The 18,296-nt window shown below is 44.2% G+C and overlaps 1 protein-coding gene across 1 annotated transcript in view; it reads right to left on the bottom strand.

Moving 5' to 3' along the window:
• Window positions 1-18,296, bottom strand: part of LOC139547030 (tomoregulin-2-like) — a 198,434-nt gene that overhangs the window by 21,647 nt on the left and 158,491 nt on the right. The window contains exon 5 of the mRNA XM_071356078.1: window positions 12,925-13,021. Within this exon, the coding sequence (XP_071212179.1) occupies window positions 12,925-13,021 (97 nt within the window). The remainder of the gene's footprint in view (window positions 1-12,924; window positions 13,022-18,296) is intronic.

Raw genomic sequence — 18,296 nt, forward strand, 5'->3', positions numbered from 1 at the left:
CTCAATGGTAGCTGGAATCCATTTAGGACCAAACCCATAGTTTCTTGTATAGACATCATCTCCAGGTGAGAAACTTCTGAGTTTGGCTTGGGTGTCATGATTACATTTTTGATTCCATTGCTTTTGTTATATTTTCATTTTCAGGTCTGGTCTGATGAGATCCAAGGTTGACCTTAACCTTCTTGACATCAACATGTCTGCAGGTGACAACCCAGTCGTAGCTTGAGGAGTAATCCTGTTGCTAAACAATAATCTTGACACCTTTGTTTCAATGCTGGGCCCTTGCATCTTCCTCATCCCCTCCTTCAAGGTCTGAACTGCACGTTCTGCTAATCCGTTTGAAGATGGGTGAAAAGGGCCCGACGTTACATGCTGAATTCCATTTTGTTTCATGAAACTTGTGAATTCAGTGCTTGTAAAACAAATAGCATTGTCACTAACCAACATTTGAGGCAATCCCATAACACTGAAGCTTTGTCTCAACTTCTCAATCGTAGCGTAAGATGTTGACGTGTTCATGGGGTAAACATCCATCCACTTTGAATGAGAATCAATCAGCACAAGGAACATTTTTCCTAGGAAAGGTCCAGCGTAGTCCACATGTAGTCGTGTCCATGGTTCTTCTGGCCATTCCCATGGATGTAATGGCGCGGTGGGGGGTGACTTCCGGTTACTCTGACAATCTGCACACCGGCTAACCTCATTTTCCACATCGTGGTCCATCTTTGGCCACCAGACATATGACCTCGCTAGGCCTTTCATTCTCAACATACCTGGATGCGACTGATGCAACAACTTCAGTAGCAACACCCGCCCTTGTGGTGGGATAACTACTCTTGAACCCCACAGAACACATCCATCTCGAACACTCAATGCCAAGCGGCGAGTGTAGTAAGGCATGATCTGAGGCTCTGTCACTGTAGGCCATCCTTTCAGGATAAATTCATGCACTTGTGATAACGTCACATCCTTTGAAGTCCATTGCCTGATTTGTGCTGTGTTCAGCGGTGCATCATCCAACACATCGATCATCAAAACCTGGTCACTTTCTTCTTCCTGAATGATGATTTCTGGAACAGGTAGCCTACTCAGAGCATCAGCATTCCCATGGTATCTACCTGGTTTGTAAATTATTCTGTACTCGTAGGCCCTGAGCCACACAGCCCAACGTTGAACTCTTGGAGAGACCATTTGTGGTACTGGCTTTTGTTCATGGAACAGAGAGATCAGAGGCTTATGGTCCGTCACAATAGTGAATGTTCTCCCGTACAAGTAGTTGTGGAATCTCTGTATTCCGAATATGACAGCCAGTCCTTCCTTGTCCAGCTGAGAGTACTTTTTCTCCGCTGGCGACAACGTTCTTGACATGAACCCGATAGGTTTCTCTGCACCATTCTCCATCCGGTGGGATAGCACCGCCCCCACACCATATGATGAGGCATCACACGATAAGATGAGATCTCTGTCTGCCGAGTAGTGCACTATCACTTCAGCTGATTGCAGTAACACCTTTGACTTTGCAAAAGCTTCTTCCTGTCTTTCTGACCATTTCCAGGCCACATCCTCCCTTAGCAGTTGATGTAGAGGAGCTAAGATGGTAGAGACGTTTGGGAGGAAGCGATTATTATAATTCAGTAAGCCTAGATAGGCTTTCAGCTCTGTAACGTTTGTCGGAGCTGGAGCTTCCACAACAGCCCTCACTTTAGCTTTGACAGTGTGTAACCCCTTGGCATCCACCTTGTGACCTAGGTACTGCACTTCATCAGCTAACAGTGTACACTTGCTCCTCTTCAGCCGGAGACCGGCGTCCTCCATCCTCCTCAAAACTTCACCTAAGTTTCTGAGATGTTCCTCCTTCGTGACTCCCGTGACAAGAATGTTGTCGAAGTAAACCGCTACCTTGGGTATCCCCTGCAGAATTCCCTCCATAGTTCTTTGGAAGATAGCTGGTGCAGAAGACACCCCGAAAGGTAAGCATTTATAGGTAAACATCCCTCTGTGGGTGTTTATGGTCAGGTACTTCTGTGAAGCTTTATTCATTAGCACTTGCTGATATGCGTGACTCATGTCCAGTTTTGTAAACTGTTGCCCTCTGGTTAACGTTGAAAGCAAATCCTCCACTTTGGGTATGGGGTACTGCTCCAGAGAGGAAACTCTATTTACAGTCAGCTTATAGTCACCGCATAATCTGATTGAACCATCTGGTTTTAGTATGGGTACAACTGGTGCTGCCCACTCAGAAAACTTGACAGGTACAATTATATCCTCTGCTAAGAGTCTATCAATTTCCACATCCACTTTAGGCTTCATGGCATATGGAACTGATCTTGGCCTATAGAATCTGGGAGTAGCATCAGCAGCAACATGAATGGTAGGTTTGACCCCTATTAATGTCCCTAGCTCTTCTTTGAAAACACACTCATGCTTTGAAAGCACCTGCTGTAGTGTCAATGTCTCTGTGGTGACATGTTTGATTTCATCCCAGTTCAATTTTATTTCCTCCAACCACCCTCTTCCTAGTAAGCTGGGGCCAGTACCTTCCACTACTAAGAGAGGCAGACTTTTCTTTTGTCCATGATATTCCACTTGAACATCAGCAACTCCAAACACAGTGATCTTCTCCCCTGTGTACGTTTTGAGTTTAATGGGGGTGTCTCTCAGTTTAGGCACTTCAACGGTTTTCCACTTCCTATAGAATTGGGACCTGTTCATCAGTGTGACACTACATCCTGTGTCTAGTTCAAACGGTACCTTTAATCCATTTATTCCCATTTCCACAATGAAAGGCTTCACCTTCTTCATATTCGCCCCCTGTACACTGTACATTGAGAATGCTTGCTCTGCGTCTGCGCACTCACTTTCACTTTCTATCACTTGATTAGAGAGGTAGCTAGAGCGTCTGCAGGTATTCGGTTTTCTGTCAGTCCTCTTTTCTGCACCCCGTGGCTTTTTTTTATTGCGGCACGCCCTCGCAATGTGGCCTATTATCCCACATGCATAACACTTTTCGTGTTTGAATTTACAGTCAAACGCTGCGCGTTTGCCTTTGCAACGATAACAGTCTCTATTGGCTGCTGCACCAAAGGGTTTCCGTTCTTTGAAATTCTGCGCGCTCAGCGCTGCTCTCTTTTACTGTATGGCACGCAGTTGCGCCCCTTGCCTGCAAATCCAGTGCTTTTCTATTTGCGGACTCCATGGCCTGGGCCAGTTTGAGTGCATTCTCAAACGTGAGATTAGGCTCTGATAACAATCGTATTTGTATCCTGTCATCAATAATCCTACACACCAGCCGATCGCGTAGCATTTGCGATAATGTATTCCCATGGTTACAGTCCAATGCTATTTTTCTCAACTCAGCCACATATTCCCCCCCCCCCCCATCGATTGTTTTCACTATATATTTTACCTCTTGGGGATGTCATTCGAAAACATAATGTTAACTTTCACTGCTATGCGGATGACACAAAGCTGTACATTTCAATGAAACATGGTGAAGCCCCAAAATTGCCCTCGCTAGAAGCCTGTGTTTCAGACATAAGGAAGTGGATTGCTGCAAACGTTCTACTTTTAAACTCGGACAAAACAGAGATGCTTGTTCTACACTGCTCAAAAAAATAAAGGGAACACTTAAACAACACAATGTAACTCCAAGTCAATCATACTTCTGTGAAATCAAACTGTCCACTTAGGAAGCAACACTGATTGACAATAAATTTCACATGCTGTTGTGCAAATGGAATAGACAAAAGGTGGAAATTATAGGCAATTAGCAAGACACCCCCAATAAAGGAGTGATTCTGCAGGTGGTGACCACAGACCACTTCTCAGTTCCTATGCTTCCTGGCTGATGTTTTGGTCACTTTTGAATGCTGGCGGTGCTCTCACTCTAGTGGTAGCATGAGACGGAGTCTACAACCCACACAAGTGGCTCAGGTAGTGCAGCTCATCCAGGATGGCACATCAATGCGAGCTGTGGCAAGAAGGTTTGCTGTGTCTGTCAGCGTAGTGTCCAGAGCATGGAGGCGCTACCAGGAGACAGGCCAGTACATCAGGAGATGTGGAGGAGGCCGTAGGAGGGCAACAACCTAGCAGCAGGACCGCTACCTCTGCCTTTGTGCAAGGAGGAGCACTGCCAGAGCCCTGCAAAATGACCTCCAGCAGGCCACAAATGTGCATGTGTCAGCATATGGTCTCACAAGGGCTCTGAGGATCTCATCTCGGTACCTAATGGCAGTCAGGCTACCTCTGGCGAGCACATGGAGGGCTGTGCGGCCCCACAAAGAAATGCCACCCCACACCATGACTGACCCACTGCCAAACCGGTCATGCTGGAGGATGTTGCAGACAGCAGAACATTCTCCACGGCGTCTCCAGACTCTGTCACGTCTGTCACATGTGCTCATGTGCTCAGTGTGAACCTGCTTTCATCTGTGAAGAGCACAGGGCGCCAGTGGCAAATTTGCCAATCTTGGTGTTCTCTGGCAAATGCCAATCGTCCTGCACGGTGTTGGGCTGTAAGCACAACCCCCACCTGTGGACGTCGGGCCCTCATACCACCCTCATGGAGTCTGTTTCTGACCGTTTGAGCAGACACATGCACATTTGTGGCCTGCTGGAGGTCATTTTGCAGGGCTCTGGCAGTGCTCCTCCTTGCACAAAGGCAGAGGTAGCGGTCCTGCTGCTAGGTTGTTGCCCTCCTACGGCCTCCTCCACATCTCCTGATGTACTGGCCTGTCTCCTGGTAGCGCCTCCATGCTCTGGACACTACGCTGACAGACACAGCAAACCTTCTTGCCACAGCTCGCATTGATGTGCCATCCTGGATGAGCTGCACTACCTGAGCCACTTGTGTTGGTTGTAGACTCCGTCTCATGCTACCACTAGAGTGAGAGCACCGCCAGCATTCAAAAGTGACCAAAACATCAGCCAGGAAGCATAGGAACTGAGAAGTGGTCTGTGGTCACCACCTGCAGAATCACTCCTTTATTGGGGGTGTCTTGCTAATTGCCTATAATTTCCACCTTTTGTCTATTCCATTTGCACAACAGCATGTGAAATTTATTGTCAATCAGTGTTGCTTCCTAAGTGGACAGTTTGATTTCACAGAAGTATGATTGACTTGGAGTTACATTGTGTTGTTTAAGTGTTCCCTTTATTTTTTTGAGCAGTGTAGTTCCCAAGAAACAAAGAGATCTTCTGTTGAATCTGACAAATCATCTTGATGGTTGTACAGTCGTCTAAGAACCTCGGCGTCAATCTGGACCCTGATCTCTCTTTTGACGAACATATCAAGACTGTTTCAAGGACAGCTTTATTCCATCTACTTAACATTGCAAAAATCAGAAACTTTCTGTCCAAAAATGATGCAGAAAAATTAATCCATGCTTTTGTTACGTCTAGGTTAGACTAATGCAATGCTCTACTTTCCGGCTACCCGGATAAAGCACTAAATAAACTTCAGTTAGTGCTAAATACGGCTGCTAGAATCCTGACTAGAACCAAAACATTTGATCATATTACTCCAGTGCTAGCCTCCCTACACTGGCTTCCTGTTAATGCAAGGGCTGATTTCAAGGTTTTACTGCTAACCTACAAAGCATTACATGGGCTTGCTCCTACCTATCTTTCCGAATTGGTCCTGCCGTACATACCTACACGTACGCTACGGTCACAAGACGCAGAACTCCTAATTGTACCTAGAATTTCTAAGCAAACAGCTGGAGGCAGGGCTTTCTCCTATAGAGCTCAATTTTTATGGAATGGTCTGCCTACCCATGTGAGAGACGCAGACTCGGTCTCAACCTTTAAGTCTTTACTGAAGACTCATCTCTTCAGTAGGTCATATGATTGAGTGTAGTCTGGCCCAGGAGTGTGAAGGTGAACGGAAAGGCTCTGGAGCAACGAACCGCCCTTGCTGTCTCTGCCTGGCCGGTTCCCCTCTCTCCACTGGGATTCTCTGCCTTTAACCCTATTACAGGGGCTGAGTCACTGGCTTACTGGTGCTCTTCCATGCCATCCGTAGGAGGGGTGCGTCACTTGAGTGGGTTGAGTTGCTGACGTGATCTTCCTGTTTGGGTTGGCGGAGATCTTTGTGGGCTATACTCGGCCTTGTCTCAGGATGGTAAGTTGGTGGTTGAAGATGTCCCTCTAGTGGTGTGGGGGCTGTGCTTTGGCAAAGTGGGTGGGGTTATATCCTGCCTGTTTGGCCCTGTCCGAGGGTATCATCGGATGGGGCCACTGTGTCTCCTGACCCCTCCTGTCTCAGCCTCCAGTATTTATGCTGCAGTAGTTTGTGTCGGGGGGCTAGGGTTAGTCTGTTATATCTGGAGTACTTCTCCTGTCTTATCCGGTGTCCTGTGTGAATTTAAGTATGCTCTATCTAATTCTCTCTTTCTCTCTTTCTTTCTCTCTCTCGGAGGACCTGAGCCCTAGGACCATGCCTCAGGACTACCTGGCATGATGACTCCTTGCTGTCCCCAGTCCACCTGGCCTTGCTGCTGCTCCAGTTTCAACTGTTCTGCCTGCGGCTATGGAACCCTGACCTGTTCACCGGACGTGCTACCTGTCCCAGACCTGCTGTTTTCAACTCTCTAGAGACAGCAGGAGCGGTAGAGATACTCTCAATGATCGGCTATGAAAAGCCAACTGACATTTACTCCTGAGGTTCTGTCTTGTTGCACCCTCGACAACTACTGTGATTATTATTTTTTGACCATGCTGGTCATTCATGAACATTTGATCATCTTGGCCATGTTCTGTTATAATCTCCACCCGGCACAGCCAGAAGAGGACTGGCCACCCCTCATAGCCTGGTTCCTCTCTAGGTTTCTTCCTCGGTTTTGGCCTTTCTAGGGAGTTTTTCCTAGCCACCGTGCTTCTACACCTGCATTGCTTGCTGTTTGGGGTTTTAGGCTGGGTTTCTGTAGAGCACTTTGAGATATCAGCTGATGTAAGAAGGGCTATATAAATACATTTGATGTACCTGACCAATAGGGTTTGACCTAAATCATATCATAATCACATCAATATATAGGTTTTAACAAACTCTGAACACCGTAACACGTGACAAATAAACTCGAGACTGGGAAATGTTTACTGGTTGTTCAGGAGGCAAAGGGGAAGTCAGATGTGTGGAATAAATTTGACTAGTTCTGGAAAATACTGGAGAACTTGGAAATAAGGTAAGGAGCAAGCGCTGCGTGTGCATATTATGTGTGCCAAACAGGTGCTGTTAGATTACAATATAACTTCTCTGACCGTTTGGAACAATGTAAACAACACTAAATAAAATATAAGCATAACAGAGAGTCTGTTGTAAAAAAATGTTGGTTATTTTTGTAAAGCCTTTATTACAGCAGGGACCAAAACCACTCGCATTCATTCACGAGCGTAATTTCCAAAACGGAAATGTTTATTTGTTGTTTACGCTAACTATTCAAGGATCGCTTTGTTATTTTATTTGAAAACTAAAATGCTAGATTGCATTTCAAATCATGAATGACTCGTATGCTGTGTGATGACATGAACGAATGAATGATTGATACAGTTCTGTAGCTTATATAAGTTTTGAAATATAGGCCTCAGTAAGTTACAGTATTAAGACTAAAAAGGACGCGGTCTTAGGCCTACAGCTTCATGGTTGTTATACAAGGCTGCGATACTAAGCCTACTAATGATAATGACATCACTCATTATTTTAATAATGATGATCACAACAATAATAGTAATAATAACAATAAGAAGGAGATCAAGGAAAAATTATTATTATTATAAATATAATTTTTCTGACAATTTGGAACAGTGATGAAATGGTTCATCCGACATGCTGTGGTTATTGCTCATGAAGGCTTGGTGTTCACACAATCAGAAGGCAGGATCGGTCTTATTTCTGTAGATATCAAGAAAATATAATTTCAGTCAAAGGTTTTAGAACACCTAGTCATTCAAGAGTTTTTCTTTATTTTTACTCTTTTCTACATTGTAGAATAATAGTGAAGACATCAAAACTATGAAACAACACATATGGAATCATGTAGTAACCAATAAAGTGTTAAACAAATCAAAATATATTTAATATTTTAGATTCTTCTAAGTAGCAACCCTTTGCGATAATGACAGCTTTGCACACTCTTGGCATACCTTTCAAATAGCTTCATGAGTCACCTGGAATGCATTTCAATAAACAGGTGTGCCTTGTTAAAAGTTCATTTGTGGAATTTCTTTCCTTCTTCATGCGTTTGAGCCAATCAGTTGTGTTGTGACAAGGTAGTGGTGGTATACAGAAGATATCCCTATTTGGTAAAAGACCAAGTCCATATTATGGCAAGAACAGCTCAAATAAGCAAAGAGAAACGACAGTCCATCGATACTTTAAGATATGAAGGTCAGTCAATCCGGAAACTTTCAAGAATTTTTAAAGTTTCTTCAAGTGAAGTCACAAAAACCATCAAGCACTAAGAGTAAACTGGCTCTCATGAGGACCGCCACAGGAAAGGAAGACCCAGACTTACCTCTGCTGCAGAGGATAAGTTCATTAGAGTTACCAGCCTCAGAAATTGTATCCCAAATAAATGCTTCACAGAGTTCAAGTAAAAGACACATCTCAACATCAACTGTTCAGAGGAGACTGCCTGAATCAGGCCTTCATGGTCTAATTGCTGTGTCTTTGTGAGATGCAGAGTAGGTGAACGGATGATCTCCACATGTGTGGTTCCCACCGTGAAGCATGGAGGAGGAGGTGTGATGGTGCTTGCTGGTGACACTTTCTGTGATTTATTTAGAATTCAATGCACACTTAACCAGCATGCCTACCACAGCATTCTGCAGCGATACGCCATCCCATCTGGTTTGCACTTAGTGGGACTATCATTTGTTTTTCAACAGGACCAAACACACCTCCAGGCTGTGTAAGGGCTACTTGACCAATAAGGAGAGTGATGGAGTGCTGCATCAGCTGACCTGGCCTCCACAATCACCCGATCTCACCCAATTGAGATGGTTTGGGATGAGTTGGACTGCAGAGTGAAGGAAAAGCAGCCAACAAGTGCTCAGCATATGTGGGATCTCCTTCAAGACTGTTGGAAAAGCATTCCAGGTGAAGCTGGTTGAGAGAATGCCAAGAGTGTGGAAAGCTGTCAACAAGGCAAAGGATGGCTACTTTGAAGAATCTAAAATATATTTTGATTTGTTTCACACGTTTTTGGTTACTACATGATTCCATACTTGTTATGTCATAGTTTTGATGTCTTCACTATTATTCTACAATGTAGAAAACAGATCAAATAAAGAAAAACTTTTGACTGGATGATTTATAAAGCCAGGCACATTTAACAGTTAGGCTATTGTGTAATGGGTGCGTGCTGGTGGCAGGGAAGTCAGGCGCAGGAGAGTGAACTTGTTATAAACGTAGCAGTTTAATAAAAATAAAAAAGAAACTCCAGAAACCAACATATAAAAAATAAATAAGAGGGTGCAAAACCCGTCGCACACCAGAACATAACTAGGACCAATACATACAACAAACAATCACCGACAAGGACGTGAGGGGAAACAGAGGGTTAAATACACAACATGTAATTGATGGGAAAATGGATCAGTGATGGCTAGAAGGCCAGTGACGTCGACCGCCGAACACCGCCCGAACAAGGAGAGGGACCGACTTTGGCGGAAGTCGTGACATATTGATTATAGACCTAATTAAGTTGGGGTTTCCTCTCTCCTCACTTTTCTCAGACAATTAAGGCAAAGGCTGTTTTCTCATCTCCTAACTCCGCTGCTGCCTCCACAGCATTGTTCTGGTTACTGGTTACCTTTGCTAAGATGCACATAGCAACATGGTCGAGGAAAATGCGCCAATTCAACAGCGCACTGATGTGTTTCAGAACATCAGAACAGTGGACAGCGACCACTATCCACCGTTGGAGAAAGTGCATCTGTTATAAAATAATATAATTTTTATAAGCGTTGCACCATTGTTTTTACATAATATAACCATATACAATTTTTATTTATTTATTTATTATTATATTTTTTTTAATCCCATTTTCTCCCCAATTTTCGTGGTATCCAATCGCTAGTAATTACTATCTTGTCTCATCGCTAAAACTCCCGTACGGGCTCGGGAGAGACGAAGGTCGAAAGCCATGCGTCCTCCGAAGCACAACCCAACCAAGCCACACTGCTTCTTAACACAGTGCGCCTCCAACCCGGAAGCCAGCCGCACCAATGTGTCGGAGGAAACACCGTGTACCTGGCCCCCTTGGTTAGCACGCACTGCGCCCGGCACCGCCACAGGAGTCGCTGGAGCGCGATGAGACAAGGATATCCCTACCAGCCAAACCCTCCCTAACCCGGACGACGCTATGCCAATTGTGCGTCGCCCCACGGACCTCCCGGTCGCGGCCGGCTGCGACAGAGCCTGGGCGCGAACCCAGAGACTCTGGTGGCGCAGCTAGCACTGCGATGCAGTGCCCTAGACCACTGCGCCACCCGGGAGGCCCCATATACAATTTCAATAGCACATCTTAGCGTGATGGACTGTGCCATCCCCTATGGCCTCCACAATGAATTAGTCCACTCAGACAGGCACAAATCAGACAGGTGATTTTATTTATATTTTTTTGCTCTTGCTCGACTAAAGAAATCTTGATCGACCAACAGTGTTAAGAAGCGCAGTTAGGCGGGTCATGTTTCGGAGGACACATGCCTCTCCCGAGCCCCTTGGGGATTTTCAGCAATAAGACAAGGTCGAAATTGGGGAGAAAAAGGGTCTGAAGAAGTCAATGGTGTTGAACTATGGTTAAAATATGTGCAGTGAAAAGTGTTGCCAATCAAAAAGGTGTCCCATTAGAGGAAATTAAGGGTTGCATAAATGTGACAAGACACAAAAATATATGCATTCATTCGTTCGTTCAACCCCAATCCATCCAAGCAGAGATTGAGAACAAGTTCTCATTTACAATTGCGACCTGGCCAAGATAAAGCAAAGCAGTTCGACACATACAACAACACAGAGTTACACATGGAGTAAAACAAACATACAGTCAATAATACAGTAGAAAAATAAGTCTATATACAATGTGAGCAAGTGAGGTAAAATAAGGGAGGTGAAGGCAAAAAAAAAGGCCATGGTGGCAAAGTAAATACAACATAGCAAGTAAAACACTGGAATGGTTGATTTGCAGTGGAAAAATGTGCAAAGTAGAGATAGAAATAATGGGGTGCAAAGGAGCAAAATAAATAAATAAATACAGTAGGGAAAGAGGTAGTTGTTTGGGCTAAATTATAGATGGGCTATGTACAGGTGCAGTAATCTGTGAGCTGGTCTGACAGCTGGTGCTTAAAGCTAGTGAGGGAGATAAGTGTTTCCAGTTTCAGAGATTTTTGTAGTTCGTTCCAGTCATTGGCAGCAGAGAACTGGAAGGAGAGGCGGCCAAAGGAAGAATTGGTTTTGGGGGTGACCAGAGAGATATACCTGCTGGAGCGCGTGCTACAGGTGGGTGCTGCTATGGTGACCAGCGAGCTGAGATAAGGGGGGACTTTACCTAGCAGGGTCTTGTAGATGACCTGGAGCCAGTGGGTTTGGCGACGAGTATGAAGCGAGGGCCAGCCAACGAGAGCGTACAGGTCGCGGTGGTGGGTAGTATATGGGGCTTTGGTGACAAAACGGATGGCACTGTGATAGACTGCATCCAATTTATTGAGTAGGGTATTGGAGGCTATTTTGTAAATGACATCACCGAATTCGAGGATTGGTAGGATGGTCAGTTTTACAAGGGTATGTTTGGCAGCATGAGTGAAGGATGCTTTGTTGCGGAAAAGGAAGCCAATTCTAGATTTAACTTTGGATTGGAGATGTTTGATGTGAGTCTGGAAGGAGAGTTTACAGTCTAACCAGACACCTAGGTATTTGTAGTTGTCCACATATTCTAAGTCAGAGCCGTCCAGAGTAGTGATGTTGGACAGGCGGGCAGGTGCAGGCAGCGATCGGTTGAAGAGCATGCATTTAGTTTTACTCGTATTTAAGAGCAATTGGAGGCCACGGAAGGAGAGTTGTATGGCATTGAGGGTTGGAGGGCTGGAGGGTTGTTAACACAGTGTCCAAAGAAGGGCCAGAAGTACACAGAATGGTGTCGTCTGCGTAGAGGTGGATCAGAGACTCACCAGTAGCAAGAGCGACATCATTGATGTATACAGAGAAGAGAGTCGGTCCATGAATTGAACCCTGTGGCACCCCCATAGAGACTGCCAGAGGCCCAGACAACAGGCCCCCCGATTTGACACACTGAACTCTATCAGAGAAGTAGTTGGTGAACCAGGCGAGGCAATCATTTGAGAAACCAAGGCTGTTGAGTCTGCCGATGAGGATTCGAAATGGTCGGTAATCTGTTTGTTGACTTGGCTTTCGAAGACCTTAGAAAGGCAGGGTAGGATAGATATAGGTCTGTAGCAGTTTGGGTCAAGAGTGTCCCCCCCTTTGAAGAGGGGGATGACCGCAGCTGCTTTCCAATCTTTGGGAATCTCAGACGACACGAAAGAGAGGTTGAATAGGCTAGTAATAGGGGTGGCAACAATTTCAGCAGATCATTTTAGAAAGAAAGGGTCCAGATTATCTAGATGCATTGGGCCTATTTGTGTAGCGTAGTCAGGCACATGGTTTCTCATGGTCTCATGATGAGGTGAATTCCCTGCCTGCGAATTCAAAATCCTCTTGGTTTAATGGTAAGGACGTTGGTTTCTCCAGTGGGAAACCATGGTTTCAGATCCCACATGTGACAGTTGGTATGACTCTACTGGGGGTTAAACTCCAAACCTTCCTAACTCAGGGTGGACACTAACTACAAGGCCACTGAGTATGTACTATGGTTACTGTTATGACTCCTAAATGAGTTGGCCAACTGTGCACTAACCCTGATGTTTACTCACCATACGTCCTCTGCGTCCACATCGCACTCCGCCCCAAACTGGCAGATGTCACAGGTAGACGTCTCCTTCTGCCCAGTCTCTGCTGACCCCTCACCCCCTGAGAGAGAAAGAGCAAGAGATAGAAACAGAGACATAAGTCTAATAGGTCTAACAGATCTCACGTCAAACTTTATATATTTGACCAATGTACTGTATTTGATTTATTTTTGCTTTTTTGCTCAAAATAGCTAAGCATACAGCCAGGCAATCTCTCTTGCTTAACAAAATGTGTGTTGACTATGTCAAGGATTTTTCTGCCATTGAAATCCTTGGGTGGGCCGCCTAAGTGTTTTTCTTCGAGCCGAACAGTGCAAACAGTGTAAAAAATATATACAATATACAGTGCCAGTCAAAAGAATTGGACACACCTACTCATTCCAGGAATTTTCTTTATTTTTACTATTTTATACATCGCAGAATAATAGTGAAGACATAAAAACTATGAAATAACACATATGGAATCAACCAGCTTCCCCTGGATTGCTGGCCACACACACACAATAACGATGTGGTCATTTAACCAACGTATTAGTGGCCGCATACAGGAATCAAACCCACAATTTCACAGGCCCTTATAAGGCCCCTACAGACACCCATATATATATATACACAGTGTTTCAATAAGTTTACTTCCCCCAGAAACACGAAAACCACAAAATCTCACAATTCCTCAATCACAAAATGTTACTGTGACCCCTAGCAACCGAAGACAGACATCTCAAGTGCTTCTAAAGCCACCCTATCCAACAATCATCCCGTACGGTCGCTTTGATTCCTACTTTCCTTCCTTCCGTCCCTTCTTCTTTCCCTTTCTCCATCCCTCCCTCTCTCTATCTCTGCCGCCTGAAATCCCTGCTGATATTTCTAGAGTCTCTCCTTTATTCCATCATAATGATTTTTTTTCGGTGTGCCATGGAGCCACCGGCTGTAGGTGGCAGGACTAGAATGCTCTCTGGTTGCCTGTGAGCTTATGGAGGTCCAATGCCCCGACCGGTGCATAGCCACAACTCATCAGTAGCCAGGTGGGGGAAAAATCTGCCCAAACTTAAATTGCGTATCCTTCCTCAGAGAATCCCTTGAGTTCTTGGAGTATGTTTCCTTGTGGTGTTTGGAAATAATCTTTGGACTGGATAATCCTGGTTTTTAGTCTAGCTTTCATCTGGTGTTGTGCCTGTTTGACCTGGTTTGTCCTATTTTGAACTGATAAGTCAGTTTTAGTGTTAATTTCATGAAGCTTTGTCCTTGTTTTGGTTCGTTCACTATTTGTTTTGTCTGATTCGTGCTTTGGTTTGTCTACACTCGTACATGTTTGGCTTAAAAATCCTTCTTTAACCTGTCTCCTCCCCTTCATCTACAAGTGACATCAATAAGGGAGCATAGCTTTCAGCTGGATTCACCTGGTCAGCCTATAATAGTAGTAATAATAATTCATAATTAATTCGATTTCTATAGAGCTTTTCATAGAATATCAAAGTGCTTCAAGAGCAAAAAACAAACAAGCAATATTTCATGATAGGTCAACCAATAGAGGCCAACTCTTTGAAATGTGCATCCTCTGAAGATGGAGAGGGTCAGTTCTTGGCTTGAGAGGAGAGAGCTGGTCAGAAGATGGTAGACGACGGTGATGGAGTCGGCTGATGATCTTGTAGAGGGCAAGTCTGGAAACCAACCTGACTCTTTTAGCCACTGGACTTCTGTTCCACTCTGTGTAGCACCCACTTGGGTGATGCCTCAGCGGCTCTGGGAGGCAGAAAGCTCACAGCACAAAGTTCAGAATAGTACGTACTACTCTCATTCCTAACACGCTTCAGGCAACTCTTCAAATGACACTGACACTGTGTCCAAATGCATTTTTCAAACAAAAACATTACCCAGCTAGCTAGCTAGCTCGCTAGCCAAGCCAAAAAATGGTTAACCTGTCAGTCAATTTGCAAATTCGTAGGCTCAAAAACACCAGGTATGTAACGATCGTCTTTCGGTGAGAGAGTGGACCAAGGCGCAGCGGGTGATGAATACATTATGAATTTATTTGACAAGACGAACACTGACACGAAATACACTTGATAATTTACAAAATACCAAACAAACGACGTAGACCGACCTGAACATGAGAACACATATAACGAAGAACGCATGAACAGGAAAGAAGGAACGAGACGAGACAGTACCATGTGGTGCAACTAACACCGACACAGCGACAATCACCCACAAACAAACAGTGTGAACAGCCTACCTAAATATGGTTCTCAATCAGAGGAAACGTAAAACACCTGTCCCTGATTGAGAACCATATCAGGCTAGTTAACATGAACCCAACATAGAAACACATAACATAGAATGCCCACCCCAACTCACGCCCTGACCATACTAAACAAAATACAAAAACAACGGAAAACAGGTCAGGAACGTGACAAGGTATATGCAATAAAAACTCAATGTTATCAAAAACATAAGAGCAACGTAGTAATCATCGATTAAACACACCAACAAAAAAAGTCAATATATACACATTTACATGCGCTTTGTGCTTAGGCTGCTACTAGGGCGCCATGGCAACTATAGAATATGAATTCATGAAACTATGGGTGTGTTCGTAAATTCACACTGGCTATTTACTCAGATTTCAGACCACTCTCGTCTGAGTGTGCCAGAGCGCAGAATAACTGATGAATTTAGGAACATTTGACACATATTGAATATGGACGGTGTTAGTAAACGTCGGCAAAAGAGTGTAATTCAATTGTTGCCAGTAGCACATTTATAGTCATCAACTCTCTGGATAACATAAAAACAGCCCAACGAGCTCTGCTAGGGAGAGCAAAATTGTCAAAGTGAGGTGTTCCCTCATTTGTGTCTGGAAGTAGCTAACAAGCTAGCCAACGTTTGCCAGTTAGCTTGGGTGCTTGACTGCTGTTGTGAGGTCAGAACGCTCGGATTACCCCTACTCCTCGGCCAGATGGTCCAGCGTGCTCTCTGAACGCTCCGAGAGCAAAATGCTCTGAATTTACGAAGCGAAAATCTGACAACGCTCTGAATTTACGATCGCACTCCAGATTGAATTGATGAAGACACCGTATGTCATGAATGTTTTGTACACTGCTAATGTTTTGTACACTCAGTTTATATGATAGTAACAACTTGATTGTCTTTCTGATACAATGTAACGGATAGGCAGTTTATGTCAGGCAAAGTAAAGGATGCCCTTGGGCCCACCTACCTTGGGGCCAAAATGGAGCCGATGAGCAAAGGAGCATCGACCTAATGTGGCCAACGTCATGGGTCCAATGTTTTAACCCGCATTGGGCCCACAACGTGCCAATGTGAACATGTTTGCTGGGTAGTGCTTTGGTTTGTCTAGTCTCATGCATATTTGGTCTGGTAAGTACTTTGTTTTATCTTAATTTGATCTCCCTGTTGCAGGAGAACATCCTGCAATGCAGATTTAAAGAGGCTTCTGGTGTTTGTCATTTCCACTTTGACATTTTAGACTTGGTTTTCCCTTGTGAGAAATGTATCGATCCCTACATCATGATCGTACATCTGTTCCTATTAGTCTGGTTAGTTATTTTTTGTTTACTGTTGTATAAACTGTATTTGGTTTGATTGGTGCTTTGGTTTGTGACCCTTTCCTGACTGTTTCAGTGCCTATTTAGTCTGGTGTTGTCTGGATAGCACTTTCTCAACGTTAAATCAAGCCTCGTTCAGGTTCAAATTCTTCCCTTGTTTTGTCGATCTCAGTATTGGTTCTGACCATGTACATGCATGTGCCTGGAGTCCTAACACGCCAGTAGAAAGGAGAGAAAGGTTGGCGAAAACAAGAAAATAGAACGTTTCCTTGCAGTGGCAGTTTGAAAATTCCCCTCCATTCCTCCATTTTTGTTTGAACCTGTGTCTTTGCCCTCAGGGCTTGGCAGAGCACAGACACAAACAAACACACATCCTGAATGCTTAAGACTCGTTCTCTTTGTTGCTGTCTCTGTGAAGATATAACCCAGTCAGGCAAGGAAAGGTGTACATTATGTATTCATGGGACTATTCTATACTTTAGGACTCTCCAGAAGGTAAGGTGAGCCTCCATTCTCTTAATCTGCAAAAAGCAGCTTGAATCCCAAAGCAGTACTACATACAGTAACAATATAACAATTCCAACTGCAAGTTCCAACCAGAGAAAATATGCAAAACAGTTTACATCCTTCGAAAACAAAAGGATATATCATACAATTGATTTAGAAAATGCGAGTTGCATTCAAGTGTTCAGATGAGGTTTCATTAGACTTGAAGTTGACAGTTCAATTATTCTGTGAATTTTCTTATCCAGGTTGAACTGACGTGATTGACTGCTGATTGCAAAAACACCTAATTTCAGCCCGTCTTCCACTTTCTCTGTTGTATAAAACATTAATAAATGTCATACTGAAGCTGTATTTTAAACTGCATCCCTTGCACAAACGCTTCACCTCACCTCACACACACACACACACACACACACACACACACACACACACACACACACACACACACACACACACACACACACACACACACACACACACACACACACACACACACACACACACACACGCACACACGCGCACACACACACGCACACACGCGCACACACACACGCACACTACACATAAATACACCCAACACCCACCTACCCCTCTCCCCACCCACCCAACACTCTACATTCTCAGTAAAATCACAAAGTGACCTGGGACAACAGGCAGTGCTTTACCCTCTTTCCTCTCAAGTCCCCATATCCCGATTTATTTTGGTTGCAACACTACACAACATCTCCCCTGTTCCTGTCTACTCATCCCAGGAATCAGGAGACACAGGAAGGTACTGACTGTAACAAAATGCCCTGTTTGTACTCTTCACATCACACTGTATTGACCAGCGCCCCATTTGAAAAAAAACCCCAGAAGAACTTAACAATATTCGTATATGTTCTACCTGGAAATTGTCACTAATACATATGGCAGCAAATACACTTACAAGATTCATAGAAGATCCCTGTAATAACTGACTTATACGGGTGGTTAACAATTAGACATCACATAAATGTATTATAAAAAAAACATGAAAGAGTGTAAGCTAAGCCTAATACGGTCTCACATACATGGGACACACGAATGTCAATGCACTTGGATCATAGTAGTAACAGAAATGTTGCATGTAGTATATAAAAAAAGCATACAAGAGTGTAAGCTCATGCAATGTGACACTTATTGAAAAAAAGGAAGAGGAGAGAAGGACAGGAGGAGGAAAGGAGGAGGAAAAGGGATATACTGCCCAGCCTTAACCATGGAAACTCATAACTGAAAATG

The sequence above is a fragment of the Salvelinus alpinus genome, chromosome 20 (genome assembly GCF_045679555.1).
Source record: "Salvelinus alpinus chromosome 20, SLU_Salpinus.1, whole genome shotgun sequence".
In the NCBI taxonomy this organism is placed as follows: domain Eukaryota; kingdom Metazoa; phylum Chordata; class Actinopteri; order Salmoniformes; family Salmonidae; genus Salvelinus; species Salvelinus alpinus.